The following is a 14,178-nucleotide window of genomic DNA, read 5'->3' on the forward strand; positions in this document are numbered from 1 at the left end:
GTGTGTGTGTGTGTGTGTATATATATATATATATATATATATATATATATATATATATATATATATATATATATATATATCTTTTCCTGTGTATATATAAATTATTTATTAACATCCCTGTAATTTCTAACATTTCATTGGAAAGTCCAATGCAGCTAAATACAGTCCTAATATAACAAATGTTAAGTTGCTATTGAATATCTACTTACTTCTGAGTGAATGTTATAACAAATTTTGTTGGAACATATTTATATGATGAACTTATACAATTTTATGATGATAATATTTATATGATTTTTAGATAAAATTATTGCAATAATCTAAAAAAAATAAAAATTGAGTTTGAAATCTAATAATAATACACGATAAATATTTCAAATAAATTTGTTCAGAAGTAAAGGAAATAAATTAAGGTAAAGAATTGCACATAAATCATTGGGCTCATTTTAAATGAGAAGAAAATATTTGGTTTAACTGGCATTTTTGCCAGAATCATTAATTACAAGATAAATCGCAGTTTAAGAGATTTGATTACAAACTATAAATCAGATTTATTTTGTATTCAATGATTCTGTACAAGTGCCTAAACCATCAGTATGTAATTATACTGATTTTTATTTATACTATCTTATCTGAATTCTCAGGTAACTGTGCCAGCATAAAAAATTGAAATTGTGCTAGTAAGCGAGTTATCGACAGATGTATTTCTAAATGTGAAGTAGTATAAAACTATACATACATATATGTACTTTTATATATAATATATATAATATGTATATATTTTATAATATATATACTATGTATATATTTTATAATGTATATACTATGTATAATATATATCATATACTATATAGTATGTATAGTATGGTATACAGTGCACAAAGAAATAAATTTTTTAATTATTATTAGAAAAGAATTGTTGAAAAGTTTAGTTAAATTTTTCAACTTTCTTGTAAATCAGTTTTTTATGCAACTTGTACTTATTCATCTATCATTCGTTTTATACTTGAAAAGTATAAAAAAAAGGTATTGTTTCTAATATTTGCAATCCACTCACAATTATTTATTCCTTTAAGATATTTGTAATTTCTTTTGAAAAATAAATAGAACACAAATATAGACATTATGTTATTTCATTTTTTGTGTGTAACGAAATTGAAAATGTTTGTTACAAATTTAATGTGATTTCAGATATAAACACACACACACACACGTGCGAGCGGAAGCGTGTATGTGTGTTATATGTATTATATATATATAATGCGCATCTATATATGTGTGTGTATATGTATAAAACAAATATGAAAATGTGCGCAATGAGAAAATGAAGCATATATTTGAATAATATTGTGTGGTACATCTGAATGAATGCACTGTGCAGTTTATGCATAATTCATCTATTCTTTTTTTTCTGTTTTTAATGCCTTGTACTACTTCACGTTTCCTATATTGAATGTAATGTGTTTCATGTTGACATAAAACACTTTTAGCTGTGATGTTAACAATAGGGAATTCGTACGGAGATGCAAAACAAAAGGGGAATTAGTATATTAGAAATGAATTTCACATTATATTTATTACAATGACAATTCAGTATTATTATCAATATTTGCAGACTAAGAATTCTATTAATGGTTAACATCATTGCTAATAAAATATGAAAAAAAAAAGTAAAACTGCACACATTTACAAAAGAATCGCAACGAGGCACAAATTTTGAAAAGGGACAGTAAATAACTTCGTGCTCTAATCTAAGATTTCATAATGCAAGTATATGCGCGTGTGGAAAATACTGAAGAAAATCATGAAAAAAGGGATGATAAAAAAGCATAGTTATCGAATGAAAAATTATAACGATAATATTATCATTGCTACCAATACTGCTGTTAGTGCTATTACTATTACTATTACTACAACTATCATTACCGCTATCACTATAACTATTACTACACTACAGCTACTATCATTATTAATATAAATTGTCCTTGTAATTTTTATATGCTAAGTGTATTTAATAGGATATATGAAAAAGTATGGGAAATGAAACAGAGTAAATGTAACATAACAGCCCTGCTTGTATAAGAGGGCACAAACTATGTTAACTGAACTATAAATTATAAATATTGTATAAGACGATAAATAATAATTATTATTATCATTATTATAATTATTATTAATTGAATTAGAAAATTGTAATCTACCCATCAACAACCACTTTTGAATAAGGGAGATTTAAGTCTGTAATTCGTGTATAACAAAAATCAAGCTGTATAATGTTGTTGTTATTGCTGTTGTTTGTTTTATTATCCTTAATCTCATTATTTAGGAGAAAAATGTTTTTTTGGAAAAAGAGAATAAAATTAAATTTGATATTTACAGAAAAAGAATAATAAAGGAATTTAAACATTCTAAGAGATATTTATTACATCTTATTTATTACATATTCTATCGAAGTTACAATATAAAATATTTCTTATATTAATCTGAAATCGAAGTGTTTTTCGCGTATCGCAATGTGTATAATATAACCCCAAAATGTAAAGTATGTTGTTATTTTTAAGAGTATTGTATTTTGTATCACTTTTGATTAGTTTTGCACAAAATATCGTTGCAAATGAATTTTGTAATTTAGATGAGTATGAAGAAACTACCAAGAAATGCAACGTTCCCAAGAAATGTTATTCGCAAAATCGGTTAGAATTTACTTCTGTATTGTGTATATATCACGTTAAAATTAACATATTTTTACATAAATAATGATTTTCTAGTTATATACTCTATGATGTTAATCCTGCAGAAGGATTTAATTTAAGAAGAGATGTTTATATTCGCACTGCAGTTTTTGTAAAAAATATAATCAAACAAGAAAAAAGTGTTAAATGGCATTTAGTTTTGCCACCATGGGGTAATTTTATAATGCACAAATAGTTCTTTGTTCATTTTACTTTTTATTTTTGTTTTTTCTTATTCTATTTTTACAGGTAATTTATATCATTGGCGTAGTAAACACATAGGATTTCAAACTCAATTATCTTGGAGTTTGTTCTTTGATATTCCAAGTTTGCAAAAATATATACCAGTTATTGAAATGTATCAGTTTCTACAAGGTATAAAATTTCATTTATTGTTAATGATAGAATCGATAGAAAATTGATTTTTTCAGAATATCCTTCAGAAAATAATGAAACACATCTTGATGTTGTATATGTCTTACAAAATGATGAGGAAATGTTCAGAACGGGTAAATTTGAAGACAAAAATGAGATAATAAAATGTAATGATAAAACATTACAATTTCATAAACTAGAATCTGAAAAATACAGTGGATATTTTTGGGGATATCATAATATAACTTCCAAATCTATTAAGTGCGTTAAATTTCATGGTACAATGTCTGGTCTTAAACAAAATCTTAAATCTAATGCTTATGGGTAAGAAAATGTGTAATTTGTTTAATAATGTTTAAATTTTATGTGCAATATTTTGTTTCACTAATTATTAATGCAATTATTATGGTAGATCTATAATGTTTGATCACATGGAAATTCCATTACATGACTTCTACGGCACAATAGAATATTGGAAAGCTAGACGTAGTATGCGATATAACTCTGAATTATATAATATTGCTAGTGAATATAGAAAAAGTTTCCTTAATTCAACAAATGAACATGATAAGACTGAACGACCAGATGATTGGACTAAAGAAAAAGTATTTAATTTTGCTTGAGTTGATAAAAAGATTTAAATGATGAAAGATAATTTTTTAATTGCAGGGCAGAAGAAATGCAATTGGAGGACCTTATTTATCAGTCCATTTAAGAAGACATGATTTTTTAATTGGTCGCTCTTCAACAGTGCCAACAATAGTGTCTGCTGCTTTTCAATTAAAAAATAAGTTAGACAAACTTGGATTAAAATTTCTGTTTGTTGCTACAGATGCAACACAAGAAGGTAAATTATCCTTAAATATCCTTAAAGGATTAATAAATAATATGTCTATTGATCCTATTGCTATCAATTTGTTTAGAATTTAGTGAACTTGAACGATATTTGTCTGATTATACGGTACTTAAGTTTATTCCATCAGACTATGTATTAAATAAATTTAAAGATGGTGGGGTTGCAATTATTGACCAAATAATTAGTTCTTATGCCAGGTAAAAACTTTGTTTATCTATTTACTTCATTTATTTTATTTCTTATGTTATGAAAGAAATAATGCATAATTTGTAGGTATTTTATAGGAACACAAGAATCAACATTTACATTTAGAATACAAGAAGACAGAGAAATCATTGGTTTTCCCACTAAAACAACATTTAATTATTTATGTAAAAATACTGAGAAATGTAACACTAATGGACAATGGAAAATTGTTTGGTAACATAAAAATATGTATGTATAAATTATATGTACGTATATATTAGACAATAAAGTCAATTAATTTTAGATATACATTTTATCTTGATGTGTGTATAAGTACAATCTGTTTTTATATGTATCTTTTATGTATCTTTATTGATATTAATTATTTTCCTATATAATTATTTTCCTTAACTTATTGCTGGCTTGCCAATTAATTCTTGTTCCCGACGAAGTTCTTGTTCTCGTTGTTGTTCCTTATTCAAGGCCTCTTTCTGTACTATTTGCTGCAACTTTGATGCTCGTTTCTATACAAAGATAATTTATATATTATATAAACAATAGTGAATTGAAAATACATGTAGTGTAGAAAAATTATAACTCACTTTTAATCTGAATGTTCTTTCATGAATGGAAACCATTTCTTTTTTCATTAATATTAATTTACCTTGACTAACTTTAATCATTTGAAACTGTAATACATATTCCCTTTATGTATTTTATATTTGAGACCATTCTTCTACATTAGAAATTTCTGTAAAATCAAATTTATATTTTAATATCAACACTTACCATCTCATTTAATTTAACATCATTAAAAACATCTTGGACTTTTTTATTCTCAATTTGCATCTGACTGAGCAAAATTTCTTGTTTGCTTCTAAACAAAAACGGTATAAAATATAAAATCAGGAAATTCTTATGTGCTGCTATAACTTTTCACTCACTTTACTTCATTTAGCTTTTTCCCACTTTGCTCCCACTGTTCTTGATATTGTTTTAAGAATCCTTCGGTTAATTTCTCTATAGCTACTTTGAAGTCAATTTCATCTTCCTCGCTGTAAAATTTTGAAAAAAATTTAAATATCTGGATATCATTTGCCACAGTTATGAATAGTTATCCAAAAATTGATTATATATAATTATAACACTTGATTACGATTATTTACAAACATGATTGTAAAGTAAATAAATAATAAGAAACATAAAGAATTACTTGTTGTGTTTCTCAATTTGTGATTGAAGTTCTCTTGCTTCTGCCTCTTCCATATTTGTCATCATTTTCTATTCCTAATATTGTTACTGATAATTATCCAACAAATTACAGTATTTGGAAATTTAACGTAAACAATAACATTAACTATGAGTTTGACATTTGTCAGATCAACAACAATTCGAAATGAACGTGAATCGTGGCAATAATAACTGCACGTAGCTTCAGCATTGACGCTTATCTTTCTAATATATGTTTGCTTCATGCTCTTGATGCAACTTGAACATAACCAAGAAAAAAGTTGTAGGGAAAAAATATTTACTGTTTATGAAGTGGAATGATATATTTTTGAAACATAATGAGAAGTCGGATAAACACTTTTAGTTGAGATGGAGCACCTTCCAAATAGAGAATATATTATGGTAGCTCCTGGAATAAACACTGTAGCGGTGCTTCTAAATATAGGATTTATTTTTAGGTTGGAGCTAGCCATAGTTTGAATCAAGAATTTGATCTAAAACTGCATTTCTAGACGGTTTTGTAATAGGTGTGAAAGATGTTTATTTTTGAATGACATCTTTAGTCTTGCTTTTATTTTTTATTAATCTTCTATTTGTATTTAATTTTGTGCAATATTACTTAAGTATCAAATGCTTAAATATTTTACATTGGACATGTAAATATTATTATTTTTTTTAATGTTTTGTTCGTGTAAAATAGTTTAGACAATTCTGAACATATAGAAAATACAAGTAAACTGCATATTTTGTTGCAGTGATAAAAATGGCAAATGACTTAATAATAAGAGGTAAAGATAGATTACAAGAAATTAGCATTAAACTAGAGCAAAGCCATTTGGTTTATTTACAAACAGATGACAGCCCTTTAAAATTGCAACAGCGTCGTAAACTTGAAGGTAAATATATGTGCAATAATATGCGACATTTAATTTTTAATAACTTCCTCTATTCTAGGTTTTATTAAAGAATATCTCTGTCTTGTTCCAAATGAAAACAAATATGTATTTCAAGAAACTGCAGATATATTGCATAGATCAGCAGCTACATTGCAAGATTTTAGTGGATATAGAGCCGCAACTGCCTGGAGTGCTATTTCATTGTATGCTGCCAATCTTTTGGCTCAACCTTGGAGAAGAGAATATAGAACGTTAAAGGTTAAGATTTTTGTAATCCTTAACGTAATTTTTTTAAACTGTAAAATATTCAGTTAATTTTCTTTTATATTAGACTTATAGCGGATATTATAAGCACGAGGTAGAAGCAAATTTAATAGGAGCAGAATTAATGTTTGAACAAATGGGATACAAACATACAGGGTTAGGAGTGCTCACTTTAGAGGGTCCTATTGACCCTGATAAAGTATCTAGTGTAAGCAGAGATGCAATAGTTGCTTTTGTTGAATGTCAGGTAATAATATTTATAATGACACTTCAAAGCTTAATAATAGCACAGTACATAGGCACTACCAAACCAGTGTCAATGTATTCACATTCGTTTTTTTTTTCTATTATTTTTATCTTTATCACACATTCCTTTGAGTATCGTATATTATGTCGATGCATTGTCGTTGCTGATGTAGTACTGTTATTGTATTATAATATTGTTACGTTAAATGCGCGATAATTCAACGCGGAGATAACTGACCGTCGTTGAATTGATACTGTGCTATTAAGTGGGCGACAATCTTTATAATACTTTCCTACAAAGATATGTAAATAAAAAAGTTCCAATTTTAAACGTAGATCTTGAAGCAAATATGGGAGAATGTTTCGCAGAATTATAGTATCTCATGGTTAGAAGTATTAGAGTTTCGAGAAAATCATGTTGGCACGCCAGAGCAAGCAATCAGAGCATTAAACTATCGTTTTCTTGAGAAAATGCATCAAACTCGAACAAAAGCGGAGAATTACAGAGATTATCACTACCCGCAAACTGCATGTATAGATGCAGTATCACCGTCGATTCCTTATCACATTATGCCTCCTAGTTATAATATGTCAATGCCTGTTTGTCAATCAGAATACAGATATATCGAAGATACAAATTCGATACCTGGAACTTATAAATACTTTCAACCAGTAGATCACGGCTTTGGAAATCGATGTAGTGCCTATGGATGTTTACCACATGGTAATAAATATTTGAGCGGAGTCAATCCTTATTATACCACAATGCCAGGATACACAAGAGTACCGACGGGTAGATTAATTGAACTTGACATGCCGGTTTCGGTTGCGAATTATGACAAACTGCACAATCGGAAGATGTCTCATCGAATATCAGACTTGGACGAAGTAGATTTTTATAAAAGACATTCTAGCGATGGAAATCATTATGATTATGGAAGAATCGATAAAAAATCGGGACGATCAATCGATGAAAGAAATAATTATGATTCTTGGGACTTTGTGTATAAAAATTTAGAAACTTTAGGCTATTCTAAAGATCTTGGTAATCGAGAAGATATTTTATACAAACGAGAGTGTGATTCCCGATTGAGTAAACAAAAATCTTTTAAACAAAATGATAACGACGAAAAACATGGTGTACATGGCTTTGAAAAAAGAAAAAGCGGAAGAACCGATGTGAACGAGATCGATTCGTCTATGACAAATGGTCGGCATCATTATCACGATACGTTACCTTTTAAAAAGAAGTCTTCTTCTTTTGACTTAATGGATTCGAATAGATATCATGATGCATCTTCAGAAAGTCATTTATCTTCTCATAATAAAGAAAAAAAATGTAGTCAGACGCTTCCAATTCAACGTTCTCATCGATCGGTGGATCAAATTGTAAAAATTGTGGATACATTAAAAAATTTAGAACTTTCTCATTCAGAAAAAGAAAATGAAATAGAAGAAGATGGAGAAAAGAATTGGAATTGTGCTACTTGCACCTATCTTAATTCTTCATCAAAAGAAATTTGTGAGATGTGTGGAAAGTCCAGGCACAAAGGAAATGAAGATAAACCATTAGCAAGTGGTGGAAAAGAATGTCCACAATGTACATTAGTAAATGAGAAAAATGTCTCAGTCTGTGATGCTTGTGGTATCAGTTTAAAAGATTCACCTACCTATATTTAGATACCTATATTTAATTGTTTGGAAGAAAAATTGCATTGTTTTGTATATGTTTGAAATTAAAAAATGAAAATAGTAAATACATTTTCTGGATGTTAGATATTGTCCTAATAAGAATATTTGAAATGTTTGAAAAAAATGTTAGTACTTATAATACTGAAACTAGCTGATATAAGTGGTAACAATTTTTTTTGATTGCTTTAGAAAACAAATTTTAAAGAGTATTATTATATTAATGGAACTTAGAATTTCTTAAATCGTATAATGAGAGAGAGGATATAAAAAATTATTTATAAATGACATATAAAATTATTTATTTAAAATTGTTTGAGTAGATTTGTGATATGGGTACATTAATATTATGATAATACTGCAGTGGCCTACCATTTGTTTGGAAAAAAGTAAAAATGTACACATGTAAGTACCTCTTTCCGTCGATTCAATTTAAGCAAAGATTTATTGTTTTGAATGCTTTTTCTCATTTACTATATAAAATTTCTTTGTAATTTTCTACGAAATTTTATATGTACAATTAAATTACTTTTACTAAAATTTAATTATTCATTTGGCTTGATATTTAATATTAAAAATTAAACTAGTAAAGAATTTTATTAATATTATCAATAACATTTGATAGCCTAAATAGTTTAATACAGAAAGTTATACGAATTATTTATTCTATAGCATGTATATGTATTATATTCATAATAGAAACTTGTATTTTAACAAAAAAAATTATATGTTGAATATATTGGAATGTTATTTAAAAAAGAAATATTAATGTGTATTGTACAATACATATGTACATACACAGATCATATGCAGCATTAAATTTAATATATATATATACATTTAATTCATTGTTTTTTATTAATTTTTATTTAATTTGATACAACAAAAATAAGAATATTGTTAAATGTAATTATAAAAGTTTCTTTTTATTGTGAAGTATTTTGAGAAAAGTATTACTAACGATATTTTATTTTATAACGATAACATTACAAATGCGAATATGAAAGAAAAACAGTTACATGTTGTAAAATTATAATACTTGTGTACCTCTGGAAAACAAGTGCAAATTAAATAATAATTAATAGATTGAACAATATGCAGATTAATAAATATATAATTTGAATCTATGTATCTTGTTAATACTTCAATTACTGTTAATTACATACTTCAATTTAAAAATTATATTGTGCAATTGTTAATTTTATACTAAAATTTATTTCTCCTAGTTTGATATTTATTTATACATTCCCAGTTCACTATTGTTACTCGTGAAATATTAAATATACATCTTTGGGGTAAATTTTATTTGTATCTTATTTAAAGCATTACAAATTTATTTTAATTCATATATATTATAATCTTTATATATCAGTTAATGTATGATAAATTGAGTGCTCCTTCATTGCATGTAATGGTGTTGTAGTTTTATTTAACATTAAATTAGTTCATAAAATTTTGTTTTCAAAATTTTTATTTGTTAAACTTATTACAGATATACAAATAAAAAATAAAGATAAAAGTAATTATTGCAAGATAATGTTTTAAAAGTTTTAATGTTAATTTATAATTTTCTTATTTTTAGTTATAAACAATTTAACAGAAATTATAGACTAATGAAAGAAATACCTTATTATCTTGAAAATATTTTTTAATATAAATTGTAAAATTTATAATAGAACAACAAACTTTATAATATTATATTTCGATAAAAAAAGTATTCTCTTTCTACTTCTGATATATAGACTGTTTGAATGTAAAAATGAGTACTAAAGTCTACTTTTAACATTTATGAAAGTCTGATATTTTAATGGGGAAATAAGAGAAAACAACTAATATTTTTTCATTGAATGCATATAAAAGAAATAAGTAAACGATTAATATAAAAAAGATAGATGTATGTCTGATAATAGTTATTGTAATATATTGCAAGCTATGCATACATTGTAATATATTCTATTATGTACAAATAATAAATAATATTTAATATAGATTATATGTATATTATATAGATTATATGTATTTAGAAAATATGTATTTTATTTTTTAGCACTAAAATGTTAAAGGTATGTAATATTTATATTATTCATGTATAAAAGTTTAATATTAAAAGAGATATAAATATTGGTTATTTATTTATAACAAAAACATACTATTTTAGATAAACATGTTTAATGGGTATTTTTCATACATTTGTCTAACATCTTCAAAGCAGCATGGTGAATCTTTGGGTCTAATTTATCTGTAAATCACAATAAAAATTATAAAAATTAGTCGTAACAAAAAATATATAATAATATAATTAAAACTGAAGAAATATTTACAAATTTTATGTTTTCCCTGTATTGGAAATTTAATTGGCAACATAAAAAAATTTTCACATATGAAAACATAAGGACTATCATTTTCTCCATCTGGATAAGATTTTTTATATTCTTCTTGTGTTAAAACATCAACAACAGTTACACATCCTAATAGGCAACCAGTTGAATAAATTTCCGGAAACATTAATTTTTCTGAAAAATATATTCGTGATAATAAGCGTAATATATATTGTAATACGATTAATAAAAAGAAAGCTCATTTTATATCTTTTTTATTCATAAATTCAATTTATACTAACCATTTTTTAAAAGACGATAACACTGTTCTACATTTGAAATTTCTTCCTTAGTTGGTATTTTTGATGTTGCAGCAATCCATAATCTTCCTCTATGTGATGAATACCATGTACGACCTTCGTGACTATAATGGTAATAATGGTAATGTTAAAAAATAGTACACTAGATATTTATTTAAAAATACTATTTAAAAAATTATAATCTTACACTTTTATTCCAGCCACTAATAAAGATGCATAAGGCTGATGCATACTCAAACATAAACCAGGATCAGACATTTCTAAATATTCTTTGTCTTGAATAATATTTCTTGTGTTAAAAGTGATCGCTTTGGTTCGTGGTTGCAATTCATTTGACTCTATATACTATCAATAAAAATTTGATATTATGTTTTTTTACATATAATAATAGTATGAATATGTTTAATAATCTATTAATGATATTTATACCATTGGGCGATTAAATTCTATATGTGGGCAAATATTATTACTTTCTATTTCACTAAATGATTCAGATATATCTTGCAAATATTCTTCACTGAACTTTTCAAAATTTTCTGTCGTATTCTCTTCAATTACTTCTCTACCTGTGAAATCAATAGTAGCGTAAATTTTTCTGTTTAAACGCGACATATGCTTTCTTTCATGTATTTCTTCTTCTAATTTTTTTGACTTTTCTCGTTGTTTATCTGTTAACCATGTACTATTTGATTGATAATAGTCACATTCATCGTCAATTACTTTTGTGCACTGTATTCTGTAAATTAATAATAATTATACTTATTTTAAATTAGTATAATTATGAATATTTTACTTATATATTTGATATAAAAATATTATACAAGAAGACATATAATGCATACCCATTGCGATCATAGTCCAAAAGTTTATCTCTCTGTTTTATTGATTCTTCTAGATTCTTATTAGTTTTTTGATTTATTAATTTATTGTATAACTGATCACCTTGTTTTGTATTACTAGAAAGAATGGTTTGTTCTTCTTGAGAACATACAAGTTCTTTACAAAAAAAGCAAGGACCAGCTCCTTCTTGAGCACAGACTATTCTACCACAGTTAAGACAATTATTGATTAGTGGATGTTCTTTTGTTTCGCAATTACATTTGTATCTACCTAATAAAATATTTTTATATTAATTTTAATATTAAAATCTTTTAATAATTTATCTTTTAGTTAATGTTTTAGTACAGTACCTTTTAACAAAATGCCACTTTCAGAAGATATATTAACAAACTTAGGTTTCTTTTTTTCTGACTTATCTATTTTTATAACTTCTTGTGTCTAAATAAATAACATCTAACTTAATACAGCATTATAAATCTGAAATAAAAAATTCAAACATTACGTTGATAGATACCTGTTTATTTTCTTTGCTCTCTTTTCCTTTTACTTTTCCTTTTTTTTTCTCATTTTGCTTTCTCTTTCCATTATCCACATCATTTTCTTTTTTATATTTACTCTGATCTTTACTTAAAGCTGAAACATTTCAAAATGAAAAGCATTGAATAGCTTAATAATTAACACAAATGATAAAAATATAAACCTTGTCGTTTTTTCAATTCTGAAATAAACTGCCTGTGTTTTCCATTAGTATAATCTAAAAGAGATAGCAAATAGTCATCCAAGTCCCTTTCGTTTTCCATTTTCATTATGACTCTGAAACAAATACATTGTATGATATTATCATTATCAGGGAATATCATCAAGGAATATTATCATTATTTACATCCAGGAAACATTTCATTTTGTTGTAATTTTCTTACTTTGCGAATTCTGTTGATACTGGGAAATCAAAAATTTCGGATAAATTTTCGTGTATCCACTTCTCCATCTTTGCAAAATGATTAAAACAATATTGTAAAAATATTAGACTCAGGCTCTCATGTGTCAAGATCATGTGAGGTTAACATTTGAAATTAGATGCATTTGAGATTAAGATTTAAAATTTCTTTCAGATTCATTATGTTGACCACACTGATTCATTCAATAATATTCGAAAAAATTATAAAAAGCAAAAAAGGTAAAATTGCAGAGAAAAAGTCATCTGCTATAATTTTGTACGAGATTCTAATAAAGAATGAAGTTTTGTTATAAATTTATTTTAATTTATTTTGTTATTTCGGCGAAAATAAGTCGAATTCACAGCAAATTGACAAAATATTTTTCGTTTGGGACTCAATAATTAAGATTTTCAGACTGGAAAGTAATACTCTTAAAGATTGTTCCAATTTCATTAACTATTAAATTAACATAAAATAATTGATTCCAACATTAAGTATCGATTGAAATCTCATAAATTCTTCTTTTTCGTATATTTTCCTTTCCTATGTTAACAAATGTGTAGTAGTTTTTTAATTAAAGCTCGGTATTGAACTACAGTGGCATCTACAGGTAGCTTTTATACTTAATTTTAAACTTCAATGTAATTATTTTCGAAAAAGCTTTATTATTTCAAGTTTTCATGTAAGAGAAGACTTGAAATCAGAGAAATAAATGAAATTATATTCTACATGATATATTCATCATCTTAATTTGAAATTAGGAAATGCGCAAGTTGCCTTCCCTCTAGGTGCTACAGAACTTAAAAACTTTGCGTAGGTTAGCGCAAGGCCTTTGGAACGTTTAACAAATGGATCTTCCTGCAGTTAAATTTGCATAGCCAGTCGCGCATACGTCGATATAGTCACGTATTCGTGCATGCACGAATGAGTTGAGTGTCAATTTCTACCGGTGTTACGTAACAATTACTTCTTCACCACGACTGATATCATCGTGTTTCACGCATCTATTAAAATTCCTCCAAGTGTTGGTATTTTTATTGGATTATGTTGTACGATGTAATTGTTTAATTACGATATAATTACACAAAAGAAGTAAATCCTATACAAAGGAAATTCTTTAGAACGATACCAGTTTCTATAATTTTCAGAAATTTTGTATCTGAGTAATTAATAATTCATTACTGTCTAAATAGTTAATCGAAAGAAATTAAATTAAGAAATTCAAGTAACAACAAGTATAAGAGTAGAGAGGCATTCAATTACAGTTACTAGAATATTCTTCTTTCGA

The 14,178-nt window shown here is 26.1% G+C and overlaps 4 protein-coding genes across 8 annotated transcripts; 2 read left to right on the plus strand and 2 right to left on the minus strand.

Moving 5' to 3' along the window:
* Nucleotides 1-2,469: 2,469 nt before the first annotated feature.
* Nucleotides 2,470-4,444, plus strand: LOC122528068 (GDP-fucose protein O-fucosyltransferase 2). Of its 2 annotated transcripts, none has more exons than XM_043652786.1 (8): nt 2,470-2,693; nt 2,769-2,905; nt 2,982-3,107; nt 3,164-3,431; nt 3,520-3,712; nt 3,777-3,954; nt 4,031-4,160; nt 4,248-4,444. In XM_043652786.1, exons 1-8 carry the CDS (start codon nt 2,545-2,547, stop codon nt 4,273-4,275), a joined length of 1,209 nt encoding a protein of 402 aa, XP_043508721.1. In that variant the 5' UTR covers nt 2,470-2,544; the 3' UTR covers nt 4,276-4,444. The 2 variants fall into 2 exon arrangements, with proteins under 2 accessions (XP_043508721.1, XP_043508720.1); XM_043652785.1 differs by having other exon boundaries at nt 2,471-2,693; nt 4,237-4,444.
* On the minus strand, nt 4,180-5,577 carry LOC122528077 (biogenesis of lysosome-related organelles complex 1 subunit 6-like). Of its 2 annotated transcripts, none has more exons than XM_043652798.1 (5): nt 5,363-5,577; nt 5,094-5,204; nt 4,939-5,026; nt 4,752-4,838; nt 4,180-4,673 (listed from the first exon to the last, which is right to left on the minus strand). In XM_043652798.1, the coding sequence occupies exons 1-5, from the start codon at nt 5,425-5,427 to the stop codon at nt 4,557-4,559; spliced, it is 468 nt and encodes a 155-aa protein (XP_043508733.1). In that variant the 5' UTR covers nt 5,428-5,577; the 3' UTR covers nt 4,180-4,556. The 2 variants fall into 2 exon arrangements, with proteins under 2 accessions (XP_043508733.1, XP_043508735.1); XM_043652800.1 differs by having other exon boundaries at nt 5,094-5,216; nt 5,375-5,493.
* A 126-nt stretch (nt 5,578-5,703) lies between these two features.
* Nucleotides 5,704-9,163, plus strand: LOC122528063. Of its 3 annotated transcripts, none has more exons than XM_043652778.1 (5): nt 5,704-5,837; nt 6,135-6,275; nt 6,334-6,533; nt 6,607-6,786; nt 7,122-9,163. In XM_043652778.1, the coding sequence occupies exons 2-5, from the start codon at nt 6,143-6,145 to the stop codon at nt 8,463-8,465; spliced, it is 1,857 nt and encodes a 618-aa protein (XP_043508713.1). In that variant the 5' UTR covers nt 5,704-5,837; nt 6,135-6,142; the 3' UTR covers nt 8,466-9,163. The 3 variants fall into 3 exon arrangements, with proteins under 3 accessions (XP_043508713.1, XP_043508712.1, XP_043508711.1); XM_043652777.1 differs by having other exon boundaries at nt 5,769-5,906; nt 7,122-9,162; XM_043652776.1 differs by lacking the exon at nt 5,704-5,837 and adding an exon at nt 5,894-6,035.
* A 1,426-nt stretch (nt 9,164-10,589) lies between these two features.
* On the minus strand, nt 10,590-13,466 carry LOC122528066 (activating signal cointegrator 1). Its single transcript, XM_043652784.1, has 10 exons — nt 12,873-13,466; nt 12,653-12,765; nt 12,467-12,585; nt 12,303-12,390; nt 11,955-12,222; nt 11,542-11,848; nt 11,300-11,457; nt 11,095-11,216; nt 10,796-10,987; nt 10,590-10,713 (listed from the first exon to the last, which is right to left on the minus strand). The coding sequence occupies exons 1-10, from the start codon at nt 13,004-13,006 to the stop codon at nt 10,643-10,645; spliced, it is 1,572 nt and encodes a 523-aa protein (XP_043508719.1). The 5' UTR covers nt 13,007-13,466; the 3' UTR covers nt 10,590-10,642.
* Between the last annotated feature and the right edge of the window lie 712 nt (nt 13,467-14,178).

This window comes from Frieseomelitta varia, unplaced genomic scaffold, assembly GCF_011392965.1.
Source record: "Frieseomelitta varia isolate USP_RPSP 00005682 unplaced genomic scaffold, Fvar_1.2 scaffold_244, whole genome shotgun sequence".
NCBI lineage: Eukaryota > Metazoa > Arthropoda > Insecta > Hymenoptera > Apidae > Frieseomelitta > Frieseomelitta varia.